The sequence below is a fragment of the Simochromis diagramma genome, unplaced genomic scaffold (genome assembly GCF_900408965.1).
Source record: "Simochromis diagramma unplaced genomic scaffold, fSimDia1.1 OVJJ01000705.1, whole genome shotgun sequence".
Classification (NCBI taxonomy): Eukaryota; Metazoa; Chordata; class Actinopteri; order Cichliformes; family Cichlidae; genus Simochromis; species Simochromis diagramma.
In genome coordinates, this window is record NW_024387448.1 from 2,490,365 (window position 1) to 2,517,567 (window position 27,203).

At 40.7% G+C, this 27,203-nt stretch overlaps 1 protein-coding gene across 5 annotated transcripts in view; it reads right to left on the bottom strand.

Annotated features, from left to right (window-relative positions):
• Positions 1-51: 51 nt before the first annotated feature.
• LOC120722659 (solute carrier family 41 member 3-like) overlaps positions 52-27,203 on the bottom strand; it is a 45,134-nt gene continuing 17,982 nt past the window's right edge. For all 5 annotated transcript variants that reach the window (XM_040013726.1, XM_040013724.1, XM_040013725.1 and 2 more), the window contains 9 exons: positions 24,896-25,003; positions 17,546-17,617; positions 17,085-17,229; positions 15,677-15,823; positions 13,673-13,817; positions 12,052-12,131; positions 7,365-7,499; positions 6,620-6,768; positions 52-4,616 (listed from right to left, as the gene is read on the bottom strand). In XM_040013726.1, the coding sequence (XP_039869660.1) occupies positions 4,443-4,616; positions 6,620-6,768; positions 7,365-7,499; positions 12,052-12,131; positions 13,673-13,817; positions 15,677-15,823; positions 17,085-17,229; positions 17,546-17,617; positions 24,896-25,003 (1,155 nt within the window). In that variant the 3' untranslated portion in view covers positions 52-4,442. The remainder of the gene's footprint in view (positions 4,617-6,619; positions 6,769-7,364; positions 7,500-12,051; positions 12,132-13,672; positions 13,818-15,676; positions 15,824-17,084; positions 17,230-17,545; positions 17,618-24,895; positions 25,004-27,203) is intronic.

Below are 27,203 nucleotides of genomic sequence, written 5' to 3' on the forward strand. Positions count from 1 at the left end.
GCGGGACTTTTTTTTTCTTATTTGTATGATAATGCCACAGACAATCGGAAATTAGTCTGTTAGTTTTTTATTAAAATAGAACTGTTCATAGCCACAAAGTCACATTAACACTCACCAACAATTTTGCTTTAATCTCCAGACACGTAAGACAGCACAGTGTAGGTATGGAAGCTTAAAGAACTGAACACAGCAAACTTAGAAAATAAAGACGCTTTAAAAAGGCCCTAACGTCATAATGTGGCAGTGTCAACACTGAAGTACAGTACAAGCTCTGACAAAGGTAAAGGAAAAGACAAAGAACTGTTGCAACATTTAAATACAGATTGTTTTGTTTTTTTTAACATTGAGATGCTTGTAGACGAGATTTTAGTTACAACATGGTTGACATTTTTGCTTTCAAGGCAACTTCAGACTACTAATAAAACACAGTGCAAGTTTGCAGTCAGATGTTTTTGTTCCAGTTGCACTCCAATAGGGCTGGATGATACACTAAAAAAGAAATAAATAAAATAGAGGTTTGCTTTCTTGCAAAAAGCTAGATGCAAAGACTGACCACTCTCAATTAAAAGCCATTTACAGTGAGCTAAGTTGAGCTAATAGCTAGCAGGTATATTATATTAGCAGTTAATGTTCGTTTTCATTGTTTATAACTTGTAGATTTTTAGGCCTCACTCACACAAGCCTAGAGACTAGTGGACAACTCTGTCTTCCCAGTTTCACTACCACCTGTCGAATAGTTTTTAAAAGTCAGCATCTTCTGGACAATTTGCTGAAGACCGCAGCAATCTGCTAGTGACTAAAGCAATTTCAAGGAGGTTTTTGGTGCAGTACCATATATCTTTCTGCAATCATTTCCATGCTAGTGACTGCACACAATACAGAGAAACCAGTTGCCAGTCGAATGCACACTGCCCTGGTCTCTAGGCCCGTATGAAATGAGCTGAGCAAGCAACCTCACAGTGACTTCTCACAGCAATTCACAACTGATCAGAGAATACACGTTTGGTTGTTGCCAGATGGTTGCAGACTGTGTGACTAGGTCCTTAGGTTATGTTAGTGCTAAGATAAATAGTTATCACTCTAAAGTTTAAAGCAAACAAGTATTTAGCTATCTTTAACAATTAGCTAAACTGCTACCATTGCTTCACTTTAAAGGTTTAGCTGTAATTAGCAGGTGCTAGCTTACCTAAGCCAATTAAACTTATTCTATACCATACACATATAGCTCTATTGAGCTATACATATAAGTATAGCTCAATAGGGAGCTATACTAGCATAAAGTTATGCTAGTTTTAAGGTACAGAGTGTTTCACTATTTAAAGTTCATATTACAGTGATTGCCTTTGACATAGATAAATAGTTTTTTCCATTTTACAGTTTAAGCATTTAACTGGGATAAAAGGCAGCACTGTGAACAAGTTATCGCCATCACTAGAACTTGGGTCCATGTTTATAAAATTACCAAATTAAATGCTCAAGTAATGTTCCCATGTTTTTATCTGTGATTGTTCTCTTTTAACCATTTGGTGTAGTGGTCAGCATGTATGCGAGACTCCACTTTGGATCAGAACATTTTGTAGTTACAGGGTGACCCCAATGCAAATACCCTCTAATTGGTTATAACTTGGCAGACATCACGCCACCTACGGTAGACTACAAGAACATCATTTTATATGTCTTCCATGTGAACATGAATGAAGCGGGGGGACTACTACAACAACTCTGGCTTTACCAGCAACATCCATCCTTCTTATCCAAATATTTTACTCAGAGTAATTTAGTTACTTGCATTTTTAGAAATGGCAGTTGAAAATAATAATTTATTAAAACACCAAACCTTTCCTTTTAACAGTTTTAAATTAAATGTGCGTCTAATTTGGATCACTGTCAAAAATTCAAACAGCAGACAATCCCCAGTCAAACAATCATAATAGTCTAAATAACTAATTTCCTAAAACGGTCATATTAACCTTAAATCGTTATGCGAATGACAAATTTTAAATTGTATCATCCAGCCCCTTCACCCGCACTGGTTACGACTCACTTGTGTGCTGGTACAACACAATCTTAGCTGCGGTCTAAATCTCACAGTATCACAGTTAATACACTAATCTCAGATGACTAACCTGGAATTCAAGTAGTACACGTCTATTGTTCTTGTGCATCTAGTGCTTAACAGTGTTACAATAAAAGCTTTTAGCAAAGACCTATTAACACTGCAGTACCTCACATAAATGTTCACTGAGAAGACAGGTTGTTGACAGAAACGCATTTATGTCTGAGGTTTACTCGAAAAGTGCATGCACGTGAAAAATGAGAAACTCTCCTTGTGTTTAATGAGTGCATCTACACACACATTCGTGTTTCAGTGTTATTTTGAAACATCATGTAAATTCAAACAGAAAGACAAGGACATAGTTTGGGCCAGTCGGATTTAGTCACCCAAATGCTGTCATGAACTTTTACCGATTCTATCTTTTGTGTTTTATTGAACATTTGAATGTGCAAAGTCTGAATATAAAACAGCATAAACATGACTTTAACTGTTACGTGAATTAAAAAAGGGCACAGTGAACACAGCCAGAATGTGACACCAGATGCGAATTATACCAGCCTGGATTAAACGTGTCCACAAGAGTGGGATATTTCTGAACTCTACTATTTTGGGGTTTTAAGACAAGACAAAGAAAATCAAGGATATCAAGACAGACTATGACCAAGAACTGGGGTTAAAGGTAAGTTTTGGATTTGGTCAAGAGCTGAGCTAAAACCTTAAAGTCCAATATGTGCAAAGACTTTCCATAACAGACAAAATAAGTATGCACTCACTGCTGTAATGATGAGGTCTTCTGGTTCTGAAAAAAATCACTATGAATAGTAAGGCTTTGTTGACCCTCCATTAAAGGGATGTAATATCAAGTAGTGAGAGAATTCCAGAGGCAGCTGTCTGGTTTTTTAAAATCATCAAGTGGCAGCACAAAGTTCACAACTATCAAAATATTGCAGAACGCTTTCTGAACATTGAGATCGTGACGCACAAGGTGAGAGGTGCACACACATTTTCACACTTCAGTGTTTAGAAACACATTTTTAACAATTTCTAGTATGATGTGAAATCTGAACAACAATCTCCTTTCTCGTAATCATTAGCTTGTTGACCTAATGTGCACGCTAACGATACGGTACATTTATCTAGTGAATGTCCAACAAGAAGCTCTACATAATCTGAACATTACATATTCAGGAGAGCGCTGTGCATTGTGGACAAGAGAAAAAAAAAAGATTTACAGATGTCAAACATTTAACAGTTATTATTTCTGTCCGTCCATCTGTCTCAGTATCTCAACATTATAAATCTGCACAAAGACTGGTGTCTATTTTGGTTGTTAGAATCCTTATAAAGTACATTCTGTGGATTATGATAGAGATAAGAAGATTATCATGAGAACATTCCCCATTATTTTATATTCCAGTTAGTGCAGCAGTCCCCAACCTTTTTGGTGCCACGGACCCGTTTAGTGTCAGACAATGTTTTCACGGCCTTTAAGGTGTCGCGGATAAATACAACAAAATAAAATAATATGACCAAGATAAAAACCGTGGTATTTTGTAATAAACGCAAATTCACTATGTAACTCTTTAACTTTATTAGCAGCAGCATCCTGAAATGGGCCAACAACATTGAGAGTAACATCCTCCTCTCTGCCCCTTAATGCTCTCTGGTCGCTATGGTAACACATAAATATTTCTTTGAAAATAAGTCTCACAATTAAAACGTGGGAAAAGACCCAGGGACACTGAGTTAACGATACATTTCACACCTGAGCCTCAACTCACGTGGCCCGTACCGAGCGATTCCAGTCGGTGGCCCGGGGGTTGGGGACTGCTGAGTTCGTGTATGACATATGTCATTTATACGGTGACATATATCATCCTCTCCATCCTCCAAAATAAATGCATAGTGCAGTGCACCCAAAGACGGGCTGCTTTAAGTCTGTTCTATCCCTTAGATTTAAAAAGACAAAACAAAATCTTGCTGTCATGCCACTATGATACGTTGCTACATATTCCACGCAGGGTAACCACATAAAGGACCAAGAAACAGAGGAATCATAGTCAACATTAATTCAAAATGAAGGACATCATTTTGGCTGGGCAAAAAAAAAAAAAGACTGATTGGTTGCTAGGCTTAAAGTGGATGTGTCCAAGCAGAATAACCTATCCAGATGGATGGATGTAAATGGGTGGATGTCACCAGTGCTGTACCTCCCATCAGTGTAAAGGTTTGAATTTGTGACAAATACGGATTTCTCAGGCGCAGTGGGAAAGATCCAAAAATGCTTTATTGTCCAATCAAAAGCATTTTTGTTAATGCAACAAAATCGGGTTCAATACGATGGTGGCAGGCTAAGAGTTCAGTTCTTAATGGAAAAAAAATCAGTTTATAGACCCAGGCTTTGAACCACTGACACGCAGCGGAAACAGAGAGCCAGGAAACCAGTGCCGAGCAGGTCTCCCAGGGCAGTCAGGTACGGGATGGAGAAGTTGTCAGGGTCCAGACTCCGTCTCCACATCAAACGGACAATTAGGTCAGCAACATAAAGGAGGATAGCCACCTGAAGAGAGAAGACAACTGGGGTGTGAGTGTCAAAATTAGCATCAAACGTTAGAGTACTTGTAAAGTTAGCTTCTTTTCTAACTATTAGCTGCCAGTAAAGGACAAATAATCTAATGATATACATGATTTAAACAGCTAAAAGGAAAAGATGGGCGGTTGAAAGTATGGCTAAAGGAATGAAGTTGGTGAATGTAATGGCCCAACTGTCGAAACTGAAAGACCTGTTGTAACAGTATAGTAATATTTAGCAACTGAAAATAAAATGATGGGGAATTTGAATAGTTTTCTAAAGGTTGTCTGTGAAGGTTCTCAGTCATCCAGGTCAGTCTAAGGAGCTTGGAAAGAAAAGCTTCTTGAAGAATTTAAAGAAGTCCTGTGGCTTTTCTTTCCAAGCTCTTAGACTTTTCTAAAGGTTATGGGTAAGTTGTAAAAATGGCTAATAGTTAAAGTATGGTTAAATCTGTCCCTAAAACAATGGTTGAAATCAGGAAATGTCAGCGAATAGTAAAGCAAATGATTTAAATAGTAACTGTAACATTATTAAGATTAAGAGAATAAACAATGGTTCAAGTATTAAATGTTAGCTCAAGCTGTTGGACAAAAAAAAATGGTTTGAGGTAATTAAATGAGATTTTTAACTGCACATCATCAACTGCTGGAACAGAAAGTAACTGAATAATCAGTTAGTGATCCAGTTGCCTAGGTGGTCCTCTAAACCATTTACTATCAAGTTATATGCCAATCAGTGCTTCCCTGGAACTTGTGAAAAGTGTATCTCAGGTCCTGATCACTTCCCATCACTAATGCTTATGTCATGCGTAGTTCCTTTTAGTTGCCCAATGTCATTCTCCGTCTGTGGTCTCTGTTTGGCGCTTTGCTTCTAGTTCAGATGCAGCTTAAGACGCAGCTCTAACTTTTATAGTGAATGCTCTCTGTTTCCAGTTTGTGGCAGTTTGTTTCAGTATCATTCTGTGATTAGTTACCAACTGTCTGGCATCTAAACACGTGCGGCATTTACAAGCGTGCACACTGGGCGACCGCAGTGAACAAAGTAAGCAACAGGACATTTTTGGTGCACCACACTCTCTGAGACAGATTTGAACCAGCAACCTCGGGTGATCACGCACCAGTCGGTGGGAGAACGTGCATTTTCCCCTGAAACCGACCTGAGGGAGCGACGGGGTTTTCAACTGGTCTCTAGGCCGGTGTGATTAATGCCTAAAGTGGTAGAAGTAGAGCTGACTTTAAATAAGATAAGATAAGATAAGTGGTTTAAAACAACTAAAAGTAAACAGCTTTCTAACAGTTGTTTATAATAAAGAAAGAAAGAACAAACAGCTGTTGGAGAGGAAAAAATAAAACCTAGTGGATGAATAGTTGGAGCAGATGATTAGAGTGTATATCTAAAAGTGATGGTTAAATGGTTACATGGTCTATATTGATTGTTTTAAGTATTTGATTATCAGCTGAAAAATCTGTGATCCGTGGCAGTGTCCTATGAAGCTTCCTAGAAATGGAATCAACTTTTCTGGGCTTGGGCTGTTAGGAAATCTGACATCTGGAACCTCTAGGAGATTACCGAGAGTGCCAAACTATTATTGACTTGGTATCAAAGGACAAAACACAGAATTCTGTTCAGTAACACAGACTTTCCAAACACATGATAGATGATGTTATGCTGGGGATTGCGGTGGACTTTCTGCTCTATCCTGGAGCAACTCTTTATCCCAGTGAGCTGCTCAAACACACACCTGGTACAGGTCATTTCACACTTTGGTAACAGGTGGTTGTGGCCATTTTGATCAGACTGTACAAAGTCTAAGTCTATAATGTACCTTCTGATGACTGGTTTTCACAGTCTCTGTCAGACTGTCATTGGAAACTTGAGGGTCAGCTGAGAGCCAACGAGTTCATGAGAAACCACTCAGTGTTGGCTACCATCAACAGGAAAACCCAAATGATTTCTTACAGTGTATGTGGCATGGGGCTGAATCAGTGTACCTGTATCAGAGCAGCACACAGGTAGCAGACAGCGAAGGCTATGGTGATAGGTGCCTCCTCTCCTTGTAGCAGAGAGATGGCGTAAAGGAAGACCAGGTGACCGGGTATAACGAGCATCAACAGCACCCGTGCTGACTTTGAGTTGACCCCTGGGAGACAGAAAATGTAAGAAAATAGTGCCTTTTGTTATCAACCACTGATCTGTATCACCAATCTTTTGACTCCAACTTCTAGTCTAAATTTTACTGTGATTGTATGATGTAACATAATCTGAGTTATTTTACAAGCTCCACATTGTCAATATTGTCACCACTTATAGTTAATCTGACATCAACAGCTGACTTTTTACACATTCTGCAGACTCTGATTGACATCAGCATATTTGGAAGTCTTATTTGCAGTCAGCTAATAGATCAAGTCCCACATTCACACGAGCTGGCCGTTTGTCTCTGGCTGAAAATGACGATGATGGTGGTGAGACAGTGAGTTTAAAACTATGGTGTGGTGGGGCCTGTTGGGTGGCCCTGGGGCTGTAGCTCTTGGGTTTAGATTTCGTGAAGAGGCTGGCTCTTCCTGGGGTCCAGACAGGTTGGGGTGGGCTGATTGTATGTCTAGAATGCTTGATTCCAGCCCCTCATTAGTAGAATTTGTTTTTTTACCAACGCCTGTTAGGACATTTAAAGTCAGTTTCCTTAAATCGTTTAAATTTCTGGTTCAGAGAGCTTCCACCGCATGGCAGCATTACCTGAGGAGAAGAAGGTGATGCAGGGATTGGGCCAGTGCTGCCTCATCTTGTAGGGTAGCACCCCTGGGATGCTCCAAAAGTGCAGATAGGTAGAGATCCTGCTGGCCTGGATGGCTACCAAGTTGCCACCCACTCCTATGCATGGGAAGAGAAGGCAAGAGAATGAACGAGCTGAGTCAAAGATGATGTAAACAAAGCAAGAGAAACTACAGGGTGGTTATCAAAGTTCTCTCCCACAAAGAACAGTAAACACAGCTTTAGTGACGCTTAATCTCATTTATTGCTGCCGGCACACAAATTAGGCCAAATAATGACACACTCTTGGCACAGCTGTGATCCGGACAGGGTCTGCAGAGAGACGCGAGCCAGAGCAACGCTAAAGCCTGACCACTCGAGTCACAGTAACTGAAACATAAGAGAGATGAGTACAAAAGAGCACTGCAAAGTGTGAAGACTAGTCGCACATGCACGTGGAACGCCACACAAATAAAACTGTCTGTAAAAATCAGAATGGGACAAATTCTGGCATAAATATTGTGTCAATACTGGTTGAGCATGAACTGTTTGATGAGCCATTTTCTGATTTCTAATGTGCTCCAGGTGGGTTACACAATCAAACTGGAAGATAAGATTCTGGGTGAAATGAATTTGTTCGCCTCTTCAAAGTCGCATTTTGACACAATCAAGGACAGCTTTTGCAGATCCTGCTGCTTTTCACAGTCCATTTTCGTCTGGTGTTGACAGTGATATCTGTGACTAACTCGGTTATATCAAGCACCCTTCCAAGTACTTAGCCCCACAAAAAACAAAACCAAACAAAAAAAAAAAAAAAAAAAGAGAGGCACAGTTGCCATTAGGATAGGGAGAGGGGTGTTTTGTGAGGAAAACATAATGCTGGTTATATTTTGCAAGCCAGAATAGGAAATTTAAACCAGGTGGGAAATTTAGAAATTATAAGCGTGGCGCAAAGAGCGTACGAATTATGAAACAGCCAGAGGATGGGCAGAATCAAAATGAGAAACAGTGACAGGGAGGATCTGTGGTTATTCAAGGCCCTATGAGCTGTGCCAGCACACTGGCTGTGCATCATTAGTGGTTTACATTGACTTCTCTCCTATACTCATCGGCTCTCTGCACGCATCACCTCACAGCCAAACCACTCGGCCTTAGGGCTGCTTCTTTTTTGCTTCCTCTTCTCTATGTCATAAGTTTGACACACATTAAAGATGACGATCAGGTCTCTATAAGCACAGTGTGACGATCTCTCTGCTCGTCCTTATGTTTATTTGACAGGTTTGTGGTACACACTGTACTACTGCGTCTCAAAAAATGTATATTTTACAGATTCAGTGCACATAAACAGAAATATTTCACCTTTTTCTTTTAATAGCTCATAAAAAGCAGGAATCCAGTATCTCAGATTTAAGTATGTCAATAAATTACTATTCAAACAGCATAAACACCTTACATCTCTTACCCTTGTTTAGCACATACAGCCGCAATCATTTGGCAAACTGCTGATTTAATGGTTACCCGGATGACGATCATTCACATCCTCCAGGAGAGGATGAACAGTGTTAAAACTGCTACCAAATGGTTCACTGACCATGTTATTACTGTCCTGCCAACTCACCTCACCTAAACTCCATAAAGAATCTTGAAGGTATTGTGAAGAGGAAGATGAAAAACACGCAGGCAGAGCTGAAGACTGCTGTCAAAATAACACCTCAGCAGTTCCACAAGCTGACTGCCTCCGTGCCACGCTACATTTATGCAGTAATTTGTGGTGATGGAGCTCCCAACCAAGTATTAACATCTTAAAGAAACATACATTTCAGAAGCTGGACATTCCTGTACTGTAAATCCTGTTTTTTTATTGATCTGAGGAGATTTTCTAATGATTTTTGGGATGCTTTTTAACGCTGGTAAGTTGGACACATGGGTACTATGGGAACCGATTGGCTTTGGGAACCAACACCAAGTGGCCACTAGATGAACTGCAATTTTTAGCTTCATTTTTAAATTTTTGTTTGTTTTTTATGCTTGCCTCTAAAAGAGTAGCTTGACTTGCTGCATCTTATTACTCATGTATTTGCATCATTATGATGGCACAATCGAATCAACCACAAATAGTTTGCCAAGTCTACTCAGCTGCTGTTGCAACGCTCGACCTTTTCAAATTTTGTCTGTGGCTGTTTTGTTTGTGATTGTAGCTACTCTGACAGTTGGTTCTTCTTATTCTCTTCTTATTTGACACAACAGCAAAGGTGATGTAGATAAAGTCAGCATCCTCAAAAGTAAACGACCTAAGTAGAAGCTAGTAGTCCCATCAAAAGAGCATTTATTCTATTTTATTGTAAGATAATAGTATTAAGTCAAACAATATGGGAATGAAGAAACTGTAGTTCCTGTCCAGTTATGGCAAGCTCCAACACTGATGTTAAAATGGCTGATTTTCAAGCAGAAATAATATGTTTATAGCCAGGTATAAAAAAACGAAATAAAACAAACAATATTTATACTGTAGGCAGTTATACGGTACTAAGTGCCTGCTAGGTCTTCCCAAATGGTTAGCTGATGACCTAGCATGCTAGTAGGGCTGTTGATATAACGATATATATCGGGTGACGATATAAAAACGTCTATCGTTTCATTTTACGCTATCGTTTGTTTCGTGGTGTCGCAAAATAAACTGTTTACAGTAATATTTTTTAATCGTTTTGATGGTCACTGTAGTGGCTATATTAATTTCTTAAAGTTCTCTTTTTCTCTTATATTTAATATAACCACACTACGGACAGACAAGCGCCTGTTTTTATGCGTTGTGGTTAGCAACAACAACGGTAACACCATCGCGTGTCTGCTTGTTTATGTTCCACATAAACCTTTCACAATAAAGCTCAAGATCCTGTTGAGACTTTTCAAAATAAGCTGAATCACGTGAAAGAGCAGATTATTTACGGATGAGAAGTAAAAAAGAGCCGCCAGGTGCTAAAAAATAAACCTTAGACTCAAACGTTAGAACAGGCTTTTCCCCGCAGCACGCCATGTAATAAATACTCACAAAGAAAACGGCGGCTGTTACAACTTATGTCTAAAATTGTATAGTTTCATGCATCTGTTAAAACACTCGATTCCAGCTACATGACGCGCAGCTGGAAACACTTCCCGCAAGTCGAGCTGCCCGAGATTCACAGAATTTACAGAAAATGTTACATTTTTGTGATTCATATCGTTATCGGACGATAGAATTCTTATATTGGGATATGAGATTTTGTTCATATTGCACAGCCCTACATGCTAAGCCCTTTTCCAAATATAAAAAAAAAGCTAGAGTCAAGAAACCAAACTTCAAACTTTAAAACAGTCGTCCACAAACCAGTAGTTGATGTCATGCTGGCTAGGTCCATCTTTTATCTGCAGTCTATAATTTAGAACCATATCCCTGTTTGGCTGCTTCGCTTTCAATAGTTGGTCAAATAGGTGAGAAACTAGATTTATTCTTCACTCTTTTCCATTTTTAAAATCACAAAATATTGCATTTTAGGTACAAGTGATTATATTTTGGTAAAAGAAGAACTCTGATTAAGCAAAATACAACATAGAAATTGAGTTTCCAAAAGATGCATGAAAGCAGTTTGATGCCCTTACATCATGGCTCTGGTGCATAAGGAAAAAGTTGGTTCTTCTCAAATGTTCCAGTGGTTTTAAGGCTTCATTTACAGGACATTTTGGCAGTTCTTCAGGTTTTAGCCCATTAACTTCAAATCATGTGTACTTTAACATTAGGGCTGAACATTTTCCGAAGCATCACATATGATTTTAGACTGGTTTCCCACTAGCAGCTGGTTTCAGTTCATTTCACAATGGCAATTAACATCCACTTGGAAAAAAAAGGCTCAAGTACTTGAGGAGAGGTCATCATGCATGGTAATTTAGACTGTTCTGAATGCCCCCAATTGGTATTACATAATATGTTCTTAGTGCTTTGGCGATGAATATAAACAAAATTGTTGCCAAAATCAAAATTTTACTTCAGCAAAGTTCTTGTCCTGCTTCCTGTGTTTAGACAAGATTTTAATATTATGAGAAATATGGCTTCAGTTTTCAAATTAAATAGGATTATGTAGAAAAACACTGAACACTGATATCCAGCCAGTCTGGATGGGTTATCCACCGACCACATTTATATTTTTCTTCTGTGTTTACAGCTTTTTAATGTCAGACGTCAGAGCTGTTAAACACACAAAATAGTAGCGTTTCCAGTTTTCTTGGAAGGAAACCAATAAAGAAAAATCCTTTGATCAAGTCAAAGTATTTGGATGGGGATTTTAGATGCACTCAAATCCTGGTAAAATGAAATATTTCAGCCGTGCCCCGAGAGGTGGACTGTGCTGTTAAATCTGTGCTTACTGTGGTGCTCATGCACAACAAACCCGAACATGAGCAGCTATCACTATTTCTAAATCAAATGAGAGTTTGACATTAAATTTTAAGCTCATTTGATTTAACTGCAGCACTTTTTCAAATTTTATTACTATACCCATGTGACACAGATCTCAACTTCCTACAACTTTGAGCTGGCTGACACACAGAAACTCACTGTCATCAACTACCGCACAGGCATTTGTACAGACATGTTCAAGTAATTACATGTGGCACCGTTTCATTTTAGAGACCTGCTTACCATTAATGACAGGAGTGAAGATAGCCATACCCTCGAAGTTGGGATCACTCACTGTCTTGTCCAGTATAAGGCCTCCAAAGCTGGACAGCACAAACACAAAGGCAATCACAACACAGCAATACAACCTATGTACTCATATGCTGTTCATACAGCGTGATGCATGATTTCTTAGTTTTGGTCCATATTTGTCACACTTACAGAGTTCACATCATCAAACCAATGTTATTAGACCAACGTAACCCCAGTCAACCCAGATGCTGTTTTTAAATGAAAAGCTCTCCAAACCTACCTGCCCTACAGACAAAAGTAACAGCCACTAATTCTAATAAGCAGCTGTGCCACCATTGGCGGTGAGAACTACAATGAAGCATTTGTGATAACTGGCAGTGACTCGTTCCCATCGTTGTGGAGGAATTTTGGCTCTCTCTTCTTTTGCTTTTAGGATTTGTGTCACTAGGCCACTCCAAAACCTTTATTTTGTCCTTTTAAGCCATTCCAAAGTGGAGTTGCTGGTGTGTTTTAGATCATTGTCCTGCTGTATAATTTGAGTGCCCTTGAGCTTCAGGGAACAAACTGATGGCCAGACATTCTTCTTCGGGATTTTCTGGTAGAGAGCAGAATTCATGGTTCCATCATTTCCATCAGTCATCCAAATCCTGAAGCAGCAAAGCAATCCCAGACCGTCACACTACACTTGGTATACAGTTCTTTTTAATTAAATGCTTTGTTAGTTTTATGCCAATCGTAATGGGACTCAAACTTTCCAAAAAGTATATTTTTCCAAAAGTCTCAGCGATCATCAAGATGGTTTATGGCAAATGTGAGATGAGCCTTTGTGCTCATGTTTGTCAGCAGTGGTTTTCTCCCTGGAACTTTTTGTCAAGCGTCTTTTTTATTGTTGAGTCATGAATTCTGACCTAAACTGAGACCAGCGGTTCTTTAGATATTGTTCCGGGTTATTTTGTGATCTCCGGGATGAGACGTTGATCTATTGCACTAGCTTTGGTAGGTCAGCCACTCCTGTGAAAGTTCACCACTGGTCCAAGTGTCCTCCATTTGTGGACAATGGCTCTCACAGTCACCTTCATTCTGTCAAAGTCCCAAAGTCTTAGAAATGGCTTTGTAACCCTTTCCAGACTGCCACTGGATATATGTCATTGATTTTGTTGCTCAGCTGTTTCTTTAGATCAGGACAAGATGTGTTGCTCGTTGAGGTCTTGCAGCTTCTTCACTCCACTTCTGGGAAGATTGATGTCCATCATTTAACTGCCAAATTGCTGTGGAAATGACCTTATAGTATTTCCCAGATTGATGGGCAGCAACAATAGCTCCTCTCAGATGATTGTTAATGTCTTTCCACTTTGACACATGAATGATCCAGATCTCTATAGAGTTGCTCACACTTGCTGATTATTAATCAATCAAGTACATTTGATTAGCAGCCCCTGGCTGCTGCTTAGCCTGTTAATTCTTATAGGAGAAGTAAGAGTAGACTTCATACGTCCCGTGAAAAAATACTTTTTAATAGGCCTGTATATGTGCAAGAGCCATAAACACACAAAAAACAAATCTATTCAAGTGCTGTTTATTATTATTCTAGATTAAGTGTTTGAGTGTCTACCTGCTAATGGACATGGCCACTATTACGGGCTGCCATCCTGAACGGAGAACCTCTCTGATCTGAGGGCTTTGTCGGGCCACCAACACCCAGACCGGGATGAGACAGAGAAAGACCAGACACACCATAGGTGACAGGTACCATATGTCTAAAAGAAAGAGAGACAGAGAGACAAAGACATTATACTGAAGGTCTCCAAAGAAAGAAAGAAAAAAAGGAGACAAATCCAGTCAGTTATGGGCATGTCTGCATGGGTATGAAAAATGTTATTCAACACAACATTAAAGGCTTTACAGTTTTATCCTACATATACAGTAAGTCTGTATTGTAAATGATACTGGCATTTTATTCCCCCTGTACACATACATGCCAACCCTCTCAATTTTTCCGGGAGAATCCCGAATTTCAATGCTCCTCCTGAAAATCTCCTTGAGCCACCACTCTCTCGAATTTCTCCTGATTTTCCACCCGGACAACAGAATTGAAAAACCATATCCCAGAATTCATAGCGCGGCCCAGCCAATTCCAGTTTCCAACAATGGCGGCAGCTACTTAGAGTAATAAGAGTAATATTTAAAACTTTCTGGGTCACAATATAAACAGCTACATTCTCGCCATATTTTCAGGCGAGAATGTAGCTGTGTAAACTTTAAATATCTGAACCGACGAGAACAGCGAACTCCCAGCACATCGTTTTCAAACCCCCACGGTCTTTCGCTACTCAGGTTAAACATGATATATAACTCGCTTAGATAACCTAAAAATGTTATTGTTTGACTTATTTCAGTGTTTTTATTTGTTCCTGAGTAAATCGGTTTGGCTGAGATTAAAGTTATTAGATTAGAATAGATTAAATAAAACTTTATTAAACCCTCGGGAGGGTTGCTCCGGGGTTTTCACACATATATACATTTACATCACATATGCCAAATAACTAGATGCAGAGGAACACATCTATAATCACCCTTTTTTTGTGTATCAAAATGTCTCAGGGTGTCATTTTGATACACAGTGCACACACACTACAGTGTGTGTTGTGTATACACAGTGCATTCTCAGTGTGTGTGGAAAAATCTGCCTTTTGCTGCCATCTTCTGGCAGAAAAAAGTCAGTTAAATCTTTCCTTCCAAATTCCAAGGGCACCAAAATACCCTGTATCACTTGTTTTTCACATTTAAGGGTTGTTATTGGTTGTCACTGGCAGCCACCAGTGCTACCCCTCAGCCTCCCAGCAGAGGGCATCTATGGTATAAATTTGAAAACCTAGGCGATTTCTTTCTTCAGTTATTACACTCACAAGACTATCAGAAAAACTGACCTCTGACCTTGTCCAAGATTTCACCTCATCTAAGATTTTTAGTAGCAGCACCAATGGGATGAATTTAAAAAGCCTGTGTTGCCTCGTTTGAAGCACCGTGCTACGCAGCTCCGGGGCCACAACCGTTATCTCAAACAATAAACTGTGTTAAGGCCGTGGCTTGTAACACAACACCCATTTACTTTCTGAGAGATGTCATTTATTAACAAAAAAACAAAAAAAAGAAAACATGCAACCAAAACAGATCAAGCACAAAGGCTGGGTCATGAAGGAGAACAAGTGGGTAGAGCTAAGGAGGCGAACAGCCACAAACCAAATACTTCACAGATCACCAGAGGGCGACACCTAGGACATCACATCCAAACAAACACACACAGACATTAACAATAGCAGTGCTAGTGATCTGTAATATTAGAAACTACTTATAATAAAATTTTATTATTATTATTTAATTTTTTTGTAAATTCTGGATGCTGATCTGGACATACTCCAAAGGTCAATTCTAAGCTGTGTGAAAAATGAAATTTATAATCCAGCCATAGGTTTGTGAATATAAGGAAAAATAGAACTGAACTAATTATGTGAACTCTTATGCACAGGTAAAAGTAAAAAAAAAGCCAGGAACTTTAGTGAAACCCAGTGAGCTTGCGATCATATAGTTGCTACTGACATCTCGGCTTTTTCCTCACCTTTATACTCATAGAGCGCGCTGCTGACCCCAGCCAGCAGGGACAGGGTGATCAAATCCCCCAGACTCGCAGCAATGGGAGTGGCCACATTGTCAGGGTTGATTCCCACTTTCCTCGAGCCGATGATCACTCCAATCATCACCAGGCCTGCACAACAGAGTGTGAAGGGACAGAAACACAAAAGACGTGAGACGCTTACACTTTCAATCAACATACGGGGAAAACACAACTGTAGAAAGAAAGAGCCAATTCAGCTTCTTTCATCATGTTTGTGAGACAACAGAATGCTGACGGAAGCTTTTAGCTGGAATTTGTTTGTTTTTCTATATCAACAAAGACAACTGTCTACACGCCAACCTGTCTCACAGAGTGATAGCTGGCCTGGAAAGAGAAAAGAAAAACAAAAGGGTATGAGTAAAAAAAACGAATTACAGAGAAACTGAAATGACAGTGTAAAGAGAGACAGCGACGAGGATTCCCCTGCAGAGCAGAAAATGAAACAAGGACAGTTTTGTTCCTTCACGCATCAGTCCTGCTTAACACCAGAACACTTAAGGTGAGCAGGAATTATGGATTATTCGGGGAGTGCATGCTGAGACGGGTAATATAAGGACAGGCGCACAGATGAAAACTGTTTGATTGAAATTTGTTTCACAACATTGAGAAGCCTCCCTAAAACACTGTCAGAATAATAACATTAGCTTGTATAACTGTCAAACTGTTACGTATTGTTTGTTATAGTTACAACGAATCACATTCACACCTAGCAGCTTAAATTAAGACCTTAAAAACGGTAGCATCTGCATGGGTGTGTGTCGTTCTGTCTGTCAACATGACAGCTTGAAAAGTTTTTTGTGAATTCTGAGAAAACCTTGTGGGAGTGTGGAGTGGGGTCATGTTAACAACCTATTAAATCCACCGAGGTCTTCAAAGTCAACTTTATTTATTGGCTGAAAATTGGCAAAAAGCCTTATAACATAGAAACTATGATTATTACACGTGTGGTGTGTATTGCCCACATATAGAAAGTCCTGTATAAAGATTAAAATATCATGACACATTTGACCTCTGACCTCAAGTTCAACAGATTGATCTGAAGGTCAAAGTGATAATAAAGCTATATAGAGCTATTTAGAACTATGTATCTTATATCCAATCAGAAAGTTCCTCTGTCAGGAGGTACTGATGGTGCCTTTTTTATGTGTCTAGTTTGACTATCATAACATCATGAAGAATGTGAGTACAGCTGGTACTCTGGAGTGAATGCTTCATCTGGTTCTTCTATAGTTACAGCTTCCGATTTGACCCCTGACCCCTAAACGAAACTGTATGCTTGGGCGACTATATGCTAGAATAACTGACTGTTATTCGAATTTCCAAATAAAGAACATCCCCGCAGCTTACTTACCTAAAGACAGAGCAGCTACAAAGGCGGTGGTGATACTGCTGGCGCACAGGACAGCTGCTTGTTCCAGTTCAATGCCTCCTCTGGAAATCGCCCCTAAACAAATTGCTGCCACTGCGGCGAGGAATCCTACCACTGTGGCCTGGACCTGCCGAAACAGGACAGAGCACAGCAGCGTCAGGCCCCGTCTACAGTAGAATAGTGAATTTAACATTCAGAACACTGGCGGACAGATGTAGGAAGCAGCAATTTTTATGAGTGAATATTTTTTGGCACATTTTTCTCAGAAAAACGGCTTCAGGAATCATTTAGCCTAAAAAACTGAAGTGGAGTGAGTTTGTACTTAAACACAATGCAGAGAGCAAACTGAAGACAGGAGTCCTGAACTGTTGAACAGTGACAGTCCAGCCCATTATTTACTCTTTTCATATTTTGGGTGTAAATTTCTCCCCGGCATACCTTACCTGAATAAGTGCCAGATTGCTGCACACCATGGTCCATTGTTTATCAGGGTCATCCATTTGGCCTGTGTTAGCCTGCAAACATAGAGTCATGATTCATATGTTGAGGCAAAGGCTCTTACTCAAATAACACAGGTCTGAAAGAAGAAAGTTTTTTGTTAAGACAGATAAATGGGTCTTTGTTAGTCTTTATTTTATATACATATATATATATATATATATATATATATATATATATATTTTAGGGGTGCAACGATACTCGTATCGATATTGAACCGTTCGATACAGTGCTTTCAGTTCGGTACGCATATGTATGAACAATACAAAATTTGTCATTTATTTTATCAACTTTCCTTCTGACGATGCTGTCTGTGTTGAGCGCTCAGTGAATCTGCGTTCGACTACTCCGCCTAGGCTGCACTGTCGAGCGCAGATCCACTGAGCGTTCAACACAGACAGCATCGTCAGAAGGAAGAGCGCAGGGCAAGCTAGCCAGACAGAAGTTAAGCTCTCCTTGCAACATGGCAAATTGAACCTCCCCCACCCTCATTCAGATCTGGCGTTTGGAATTATTTTGGTTTTCATGTGACGTATGATCCTGAAGGTAAGCGCGTCATGGACTAAAGTAAAACAGTATGTTGGATGTGCCACGCAATGCTCAATTACATGGGTGGGAACTAGTGTGTTAGCGCAGTTAGCTCGTTAACGTGTTGGCGTCTAGCCCCACGCAGGGGTAGCTCGTTAACGGAGATTTGCCGTGTTGTGGCGTTAACGTCATTTCAACGAGATTAACGCTGACAGCACTAGTGGGAACACAACGAATATGACTGCACATTTACGCCGACATCATCCTAGTGCAAAGACAAGTGGAAGCAGACAAAAACAACAAGCATGCATGCTACAAACTTTACCCGAGTCATTTAGACAGCCGTTAGCACATGATTCTCCTTATGGGGACCTGATATGTTTAATATTGTGGCGAGCTCAGACAAGGAGGAGACGGAGGTATCGTTTGGTCTTGCTTCCCATGAGCTAGCCAGGGAGCACAGCCGTTTATTGACATCTGCAGAAGAACACTGCCGCTAGCTAACTGCTCAGCGCGGCAACCGCACAGCAACAACAACACACAGAGCGCCCTCTGACCCCGGAAGGACACACCGTCTCAGCGAGAAGGCGTCACCCGTCACTATGGCAACATAAACAAAACATAACTGTACAAACAGAACCCCGAACAGCCCTGACCCGCTACATAGCCCCCACCTAAGGGGTCAGTCGTCCCCGACGACCCCATTACCCCACACAAAGTCCTGCAAATGTCCAGGTGCCTTCTTTTGGCGCACCGGCCGGGGTCACTCGGGTCAGAACATGGGGTGCCACCATCATCCCACTTCTGACACCAATGTGGCGAGCTCAGACAACGAGGAGACGGAGGTGTCGTTTGGTCTTGCTTCCCGTGAGCTAGCCAGGGAGCACAGCCGTTTATTGACATCTGCAGAAGAACACTGCCGCTAGCTAACTGCTCAGCGCGGCAACCGCACAGCAACAACAACAACAACACACAAGGCGCCCTCTGACCCCGGAAGGACACACTGTCGCAGCGAGAGGGCGTCACCCGTCACTATGGCAACATAAACAAAACATAACTGTACAAACAGAACCCCGAACAGCCCTGACCCGCTACAATATGCTGCTGAGAATATAGCCCAGAAGAAGCGTATCGTATAGCTTTTATTTTGGAAAGAGCCATTTCTCTGTAATAAACTCTCTTTTCCAAAGATGAGTGATTCCTCAATCAGATACAGGGCTTGCAAAATCGCTAGAGAGCGACAGCACTGATTGGTGAGTGATGATAATTTGAGCACCAATTCCTCTGACATCGTCTTATCAATCGTTAGCTCACTATGCAAACATGACAAGTGAAATCTCCCGCAGCAAGCTTAAACATATGAGAGGTTGATCGCGCAGAGAATCGCTGACCGTTATGTGTGTGTGTGTGTAAAAGCAGCAGGATATATATTTTAGTTCTGCTGAGCCAAATAAGACAGGTCAGGGTGAAGAAGTGACAGCCAAAGAAAAGCTTACCACAAAACGGAAAAGTTATGACAAATCAGACTATAAGGCAAAAAGAAAGTGCAGCTTTATGGTTTCATGGACAAAAGAATTTCTGTGGCTGCAATATGACGAGCTATATAACCGGGGCTGCACATAAGTGGTCCGCAGGTGCGCATTCGCTGTCAAAAAAAAAACAAAAAAACGCGCACAAGATATGAAGTTGCAACGCGTGTTTGCATACATAAGATTTTCTGGAGGAGGACAGACATTTGTTTAAAACTCTTAAAGATGTCAAAGAAGCTCCTTTAAGCAATTACTTTGGTGTTCCTCTACCTCCAAAGAAATGTCAGAAGGAGTCCGAACCACAAAAGAAGCACGTATTCTCGGAAAAGTGGTTGCAGGAGGTGAGCTGGCTTCAAACAAATGATGAACGCACAGAGATGTGGTGCAGAATGTGCCGTGAAAATCCCACTCTAGCGGACAAAAACAGTGCTTTTTATATGGACGCAAACGCGCGTTGCAACTTCTTATCTGGTGCGCGTCTTTTATTTTGACAGCGAATGCGCACATGCGGACCACTTATGTGCACCCGTGTAAATAACATAATGTTCTGCCGGGTGTGTTGTTGGTTTTCTCTCGATTTCTGAGTCGACAAGCGCCTTTGTTACTGGGACCAGTCATTTTAAGAAAGGCCATGAGAAATGCAAGAAATGCATTATTGCTCAGTCTGCAATATCTTTCCCAGAACAAACACCAATTGCAAATAACATACTAAAAATAAACCTGAAAAATCTGTTTAGAACAGCGTACTATGTTGCAAAGAGTGAACTACCACTGGCAAAATTTAGCAGTCTTTGCAAACTTCAAAAAGCAAATGGCCTAGATCTTGGTTCCACTTGTCTCTTACCCGTGACTTCAGCGGAAATTTCAAATTCAGGATCTGACACAGACTGATTCATGTCCTACACAGTTCTTACAAGTTCATAGAAATTTCTGTTCAATTAGAACCAAGTATTTGAGTTGATGATTGTAATTTTTATACAATGTTGTAATTTGTTTTTCAACAATTTTTTGATTAATGTTTTGTTTCCTTTACAATATTATACATTAAAGTATAATATTGTAAAGGAAACAAAACATTAATCAAAAAATTGCTCTCTTTTTTATTCGGGCTACTTACATTTATTTTGGGCTACCAAAAACTGAAGAGTCCCTGCCCGAAGGGCTACCAGGGATTTTGAAATTTTGAGAGCCCTGAGATATATTTATTTTTTTAAATTACTTTTGTTTCAGCAACATTAAATTTAAAAACTGTACTTTTGAGTTAAAATATATATTTATAATTTTAATAAATGACAAATTAAAAAGGCATGAACATTTTTTTTGTATCGAAAAAATATCGAACCGTGACACCAAAGTATCGAACCGAACCGAACCGTGAATTTTGTGTATCGTTGCACCCCTAATATATATATATATGGCAGCCTGTTCTAACGTTTGGGTTTGTGGTTTATTGTTAGCACCTGACAGCTTTTTGCTTCTTATTCATGAACTCTCTCCATACTCTTTCACATGATACTTGCGTTGATGGCAGAAGAGGCTTGTAGTTTTTGGTGACTGGCAGAGACCAATTTGCGGCATAATTTCATAGGCAATGAAAAATATCTTGCAGTAAACAGTGTGTTTTGCAACAGCATGACATAAATGATAGAGTATAATATGAAAAGGTAGATGTTTTAATATCATCATCCAATGTATCCATCGTAGCCCTAGTGGTAAGTGTGTGTTTCTAAAGCAGGGGTGTCCAACTCCAGGCCTCAAGAGCCGGTGTCCTGCAGGTTTTAGATCTCACCCCGAGTGAACACACCTGAATCAAATGATTAGTTCATTACCAGGCCTCTCGTGAACTTCAAGACATGTTGAGGAGGTAATTTAGCCATTTAAATCAGCTGTGTTGGGTCAAAGACACATCTAAAACCTGCAGGACACCGGCTGTTGAGGCCTGGAGTTGGACACCCCAGTTGTAAAGCCTCTCCACCAGAGGCCTGGGAGTTTGAGGGTCCTGTGCAGTGTCTCGTTGTTCCTAGGACTGCACTCTTCTAGACAGAAACCTCTGATGTTGTGCAAAGAATCTGATGGAAGCACTCTTCCAGTTTGGGGGGTTACAGCTCCTAATGCTCCTATTACCACTGGGACCACTTTCGACTTTACCCTCTACGTCTGCCCCAGTAACTCCTTCAGCCCCTCTACTCCTCTATTGTTGCTGTGTGCTGGGATTGCCACATCTATCACAACTGCCGTCTTCTGCTGCTTGTCAAGCATCACTATATCCATCTCGTTCGCCAGGAGCTGCTGGTCCATCCAGAACTCAAAAGTCCAACATGACCTTACTCATATTGTTCTCAACCACCTTTGGTGGTGTCTCCCATCAGGAGTTGGGGACTTTTATTTCATTTACGGTACAATTATTTCTGTACACTGTCCCAATCACTACACTACAATTGGCTACAACCTTCTATTGTGTGTTGGATGTCTCTGGGTCCACATTGCACAATCTGGAACTTGGGTCCAGCTGTGTGTGTGACTCCTGCCTCAATGGATCTGGTCCTTAGGACTTGTTCTGTGCTGTCCTTTAAGATAGCCTTTTCTAGCCATTGATAGGACTTTTTAATGTTAGCCATGGTGCATCCTAGGCAGGGTCATTCATGATGGTTCCTCCTCCTTTACCTCACCAACTTCTGTCTTTAGCTGCCTGAAGCTTTCTTGTAGCAGCTCATCTAACATGTTCTGGATTATGGCTCTGACTCTCTCTTTTATCGTTGTTCGTAAAGCCTTAGGGCGCTGGACTTTGGGTGGAAACATCTATAAGTTATAAGGATTCTTTGTTTGGATTTGGCATTTACTTCCTCCTGTGGTCAGCTCATTAGTGTGACTGCTGATTAAGCATTCACAGTACTGAGATCCGAATCTTTCTTTAAACACAATTCAACATCATTACCACACACACACACACACACACACATACACACACAGCAGATATTCTGCAAATATTCTAGTTTTTCATTTGCGGTTCTTCGGTTGAGACATTTAAAATGAGTCTTTTTTTTTTCAAGGGATTTAAAGAATATGAGCTTTCAATATCCATTCAGATTTTTTCAACCTCTCTTTCTAATGTACATTTAAAAGCTATTCAGCTACTTTCCAACCTTGAAACTTCTTCTGTGTGAACAGCTTTCAGCAGTTCTGCACTTTGGCTTTCGGGTGAATGATTATGTGTATTTCCGCTCATTCAACAGTTTTTTCACCAAAGATTCAGCAATCATAAAAATTCACCTCAAATCACTCAACTGTCAGCATTCACACTGCACTAACATTTCTATGCTTCACTTTATTAGTACCATTTGTTGGCACAGAAGTTTAGGCACCATTCACAACATATTTTGATAATAAATGTTCTGCCCATCTTTTGAAGCTTACACCACTACCTAAATCTCAGAAATGCTAATTTATTATGATACTGAGGTGAATCATATACAGTGGCTTGCAAAAGTATTCGGCCCCCTTGAACTTTTCCACATTTTGTCACATTACAGCCACAAACATGAATCAATTTTATTGGAATTCCATGTGAAAGACCAATACAAAGTGGTGTACACGTGAGAAGTGGAACGAAAATCATACTTGATTCCAAACATTTTTTACAAATAAATAACTGCAAAGCGGGGTGTGCGTAATTATTCAGCCCCCTGAGTCAATACTTTGTAGAACCACCTTTTGCTGCAATTACAGCTGCCAGTCTTTTAGGGTATGTCTCTACCAGCTTTGCACATCTAGAGACTGAAATCCTTGCCCATTCTTCTTTGCAAAACAGCTCCAGCTCAGTCAGATTAGATGGACAGCATTTGTGAACAGCAGTTGTCAGATCTTGCCACAGATTCTCGATTGGATTTAGACACCAGACAGGTCAGGGATAAAGTTATTGAGAAATTTAAAGCAGGCTTAGGCTACAAGATTTCCCAAGCCTTGAACATCCCACGGAGCACATTCAGAAAAAGAAGGAGTATGGCACAACTGTAAACCTACCAAGACAAGGCCGTCCACCTAAACTCACAGGCCGAACAAGGAGAGCGCTGATCAGACATGCAGCCAAGAGGCCCATGGTGACTCTGGACGAGCTGCAGAGATCTACAGCTCAGGTGGGGGAATCTGTCCATAGGACAACTATTAGTCGTGCACTGCACAAAGTTGGCCTTTATGGAAGAGTGGCAAGAAGAAAGCCATTGTTAACAGCAAACCATAAGAAGTCCCGTTTGCAGTTTGCCACAAGCCATGTGGGGCACACAGCAAACATGTGGAAGAAGGTGCTCTGGTCAGATGAGACCAAAATGGAACTTTTTGGCCAAAATGCAAAACGCTGTGTGGCAGAAAACTAACACTGCACATCACTCTGAACACACCATCCCCACTGTCAAATATGGTGGTGGCAGCATCATGCTCTGGGGGGGGCTTCTCTTCAGCAGGGACAGGGAAGCTGGTCAGAGTTGATGGGAAGATGGATGGAGCCAAATACAGGGCAATCTTGGAAGAAAACCTCTTGGAGTCTCCAAAAGACTTGAGACTGGGGTGGAGGTTCACCTTCCAGCAGGACAACGACCCTAAACATAAAGCCAGGGCAACATTCGAATGGTTTAAAACAAAACATATCCATGTGTTAGAACGGCCCAGTCAAAGTCCAGATCTAAATCCAATCGAGAATCTGTGGCAAGATCTGAAAACTGCTGTTCACAAACGCTGTCCATCTAATCTGACTGAGCTGGAGCTGTTTTGCAAAGAAGAATGGGCAAGAATTTCAGTCTCTAGATGTGCAAAGCTGGTAGAGACATACCCTAAAAGACTGGCAGCTGTAATTGCAGCAAAAGGTGGTTCTACAAAGTATTGACTCAGGGGGCTGAATAATTACGCACACCCTACTTTGCAGTTATTTATTTGTAAAAAATGTTTGGAATCATGTATGATTTTCATTCCACTTCTCACATGTACACCAGTTTGTATTGGTCTTTCACGTGGAATTCCAATAAAACTGATTCATGTTTGTGGCTGTGATGTGACAAAATGTGGGAAAGTTCAAAGGGGCCGAATACTTTTGCAAGCCACTGTAGATGTTATAGAGGCATTGTATTTCTGAGGAGCTACTCTGAGCTAGAGGATGAGGGGATTATGAGGTTAAATGTTCAATTCGATTTATGCTCATACCACAGATAACATAAGATAATTTATAACATAACCCTTAGACTTTCTTACAGCGGTAGAGAGGCGAGCAGCCAAGGTCATCTCCAGGTTTCCTTTGAGTCCAACCAGAGCTGGAACCAGGATGAAAACTTCTGTGATCACCTTAAACACCTCCCAGTGCTGGAACACACACATTGTGTAATGAGATACTGAATAAACAATTACAGAGCAGTGCAAAAAATACAAAACCAAAGCAAACATTCCTACTAATTATGCCTGACATATTCCTATTATAAAAACAACTGCACCTGATTAAACTTCTTTATGGAATTACGAAAGACAATCAGATATTCTAGACTAACCCAGTAGCCTACTTTCTGTTTCCACTCCTTTGAGCATTCGCCGCCACGCCATACCGTGCAGCTTCACTGGGTTTAGAACACGTGCAGTTCACAGAGTCCGCCTCATGATGGTTTAGATCTTTAAATAAATGAGATTATACAAGAACACAGCTACAAAGAGCAGAATGATGTGAAGATGTGACAGCCACGTAGGGAGGGAAGGAAGGAAGAGTGGAGGGGACTGACAAAGTAGGTCAGTAAAAGTTTGATAAGACGTTTTGTTAAATAGGTGACGTAGTCAATTATAAAATATAATATAACAGGAGCTAGACATAATATATTATTTATTGCTAGCATGTTTAAAAAAAACAGCTTGTGCTCAGTGAAGACTCTATTGTTTTATAGCAAATACATCCTTGTGTGAACTTCAAAAGATTAATTTCTGCAACAAATATAGCTCCCGTCAGAGGGGAGAAATAACCTATGCAGGTGTACAACCACCTACATGAGCTTCTTAACTAGCTGACTCAGCTGATCCTGGATAGCATGTTGAAGAAAACAGAGAAGTTATAGAATTTCTCTCTCTTGCTTTTAAACTTCAGATGTACTCGGAGCCACAGTGTGGGGACCATGAAACTATAAATCTTTAGCTCTTATATATATAGTGGGGATCGCATTCCTATAATAAACCTTGCAAAACCTAAAGTCAACTTGAATTCAGAGTTACATGGAGCCAACAGATTCTAAATTGGCAGCAAGGAGTAGAATTAAGCTTGAATGGTTGTCTCTCTGTGGTACGAGGCTTTTACAGAGGACTGCGTTCAAAGGACAGAGCACAATAAGCACAAAAAATATCCAGAAATTTATTTTAATTCTTTCTTCTCAGACGCAAAATCCAAACCAATCGGTCCCCATCACATCTTAAATAACTTATAGTACCACAATATTCTAATACAGCACTTTTCCTCCAATTCTACTTTTAGAAACTCTGAGAACCAAAAGTAAACCTGCAGTCTGAGAGTAGAGATTTCAGCTTTCAGGCCTCGATTCTGTGGAACTAGCTCCTCGTTTGGATTCAGGAGACAGATACCTACTCTACTTTTAAGATTAGGCTTCAAACCTTCCTTTTAGAAAATGCTTATATAGCTTATATCTTTCTATTCTTTCCTTTATCCTCTTCTCTTTCTCCTCACTCCCAACAGGTAACAGCAGAGGTCTGCCCCTCCCTGAGCCTGGTTCTGCCAGAGTTTTCTTTCTGTTAAAAGGGAGTTTTTCTTTCCTGCTGTTGCCACGTACTTGATCAAAGGGGTCGTCTGAATGTTGGGGTTTCGGGATTTGTGAGTAATAGTGGTAGCTCCTGAAGTGGGAGCCCACCATCACCTCCGTCATCAAGAAAGCCCAGCAGAGGATGTACTTCCTGAGGCAGCTGAAGAAATTCAACCTGCCAACACGGACGATGATGCAATTCTACACTGCAATCATCGAGTCCATCCTCACCTCCTCCATCACTGTGTGGTACGCTGGAGCCACTATCAGGGACAAACAGAGACTGCAGCGTGTTGTGCGCTCTGCTGAGAAGGTGATTGGCTGCAGACTCCCATCTCTGCAGGACCTGTACACCTCCAGGACACTGCGGCGTGCAGCTCGGATCTCAGCTGACCCTTCTCACCCTGGACACAGTCTGTTTGACCTGCTCCCCTCAGGCAGGAGGCTCCGGTCCATTCGCACCAGAACCTCTCGCCATAAGAACAGTTTCTTCCCCTCTGCTGTTGGACACATGAACAATAACCACATGACTGTCCCCGCCACTAACACATGACCCTACGCTGTGTCACTGCATCATTTCATGTTTGGCACCGATCACCACCTGCACTCATGTATATATCTTTCTACGTAGCACTCATAAGTCTTATTCTCATGTATATATCTCATGTATATCTCATGCACATATCTTTCTTTCTACATAGCACTTTAATTCTTATTGTTTGCACTGAAGCACCGCAGCAATTTCCTAATGTTGTAAACCTCAACATCTGGCA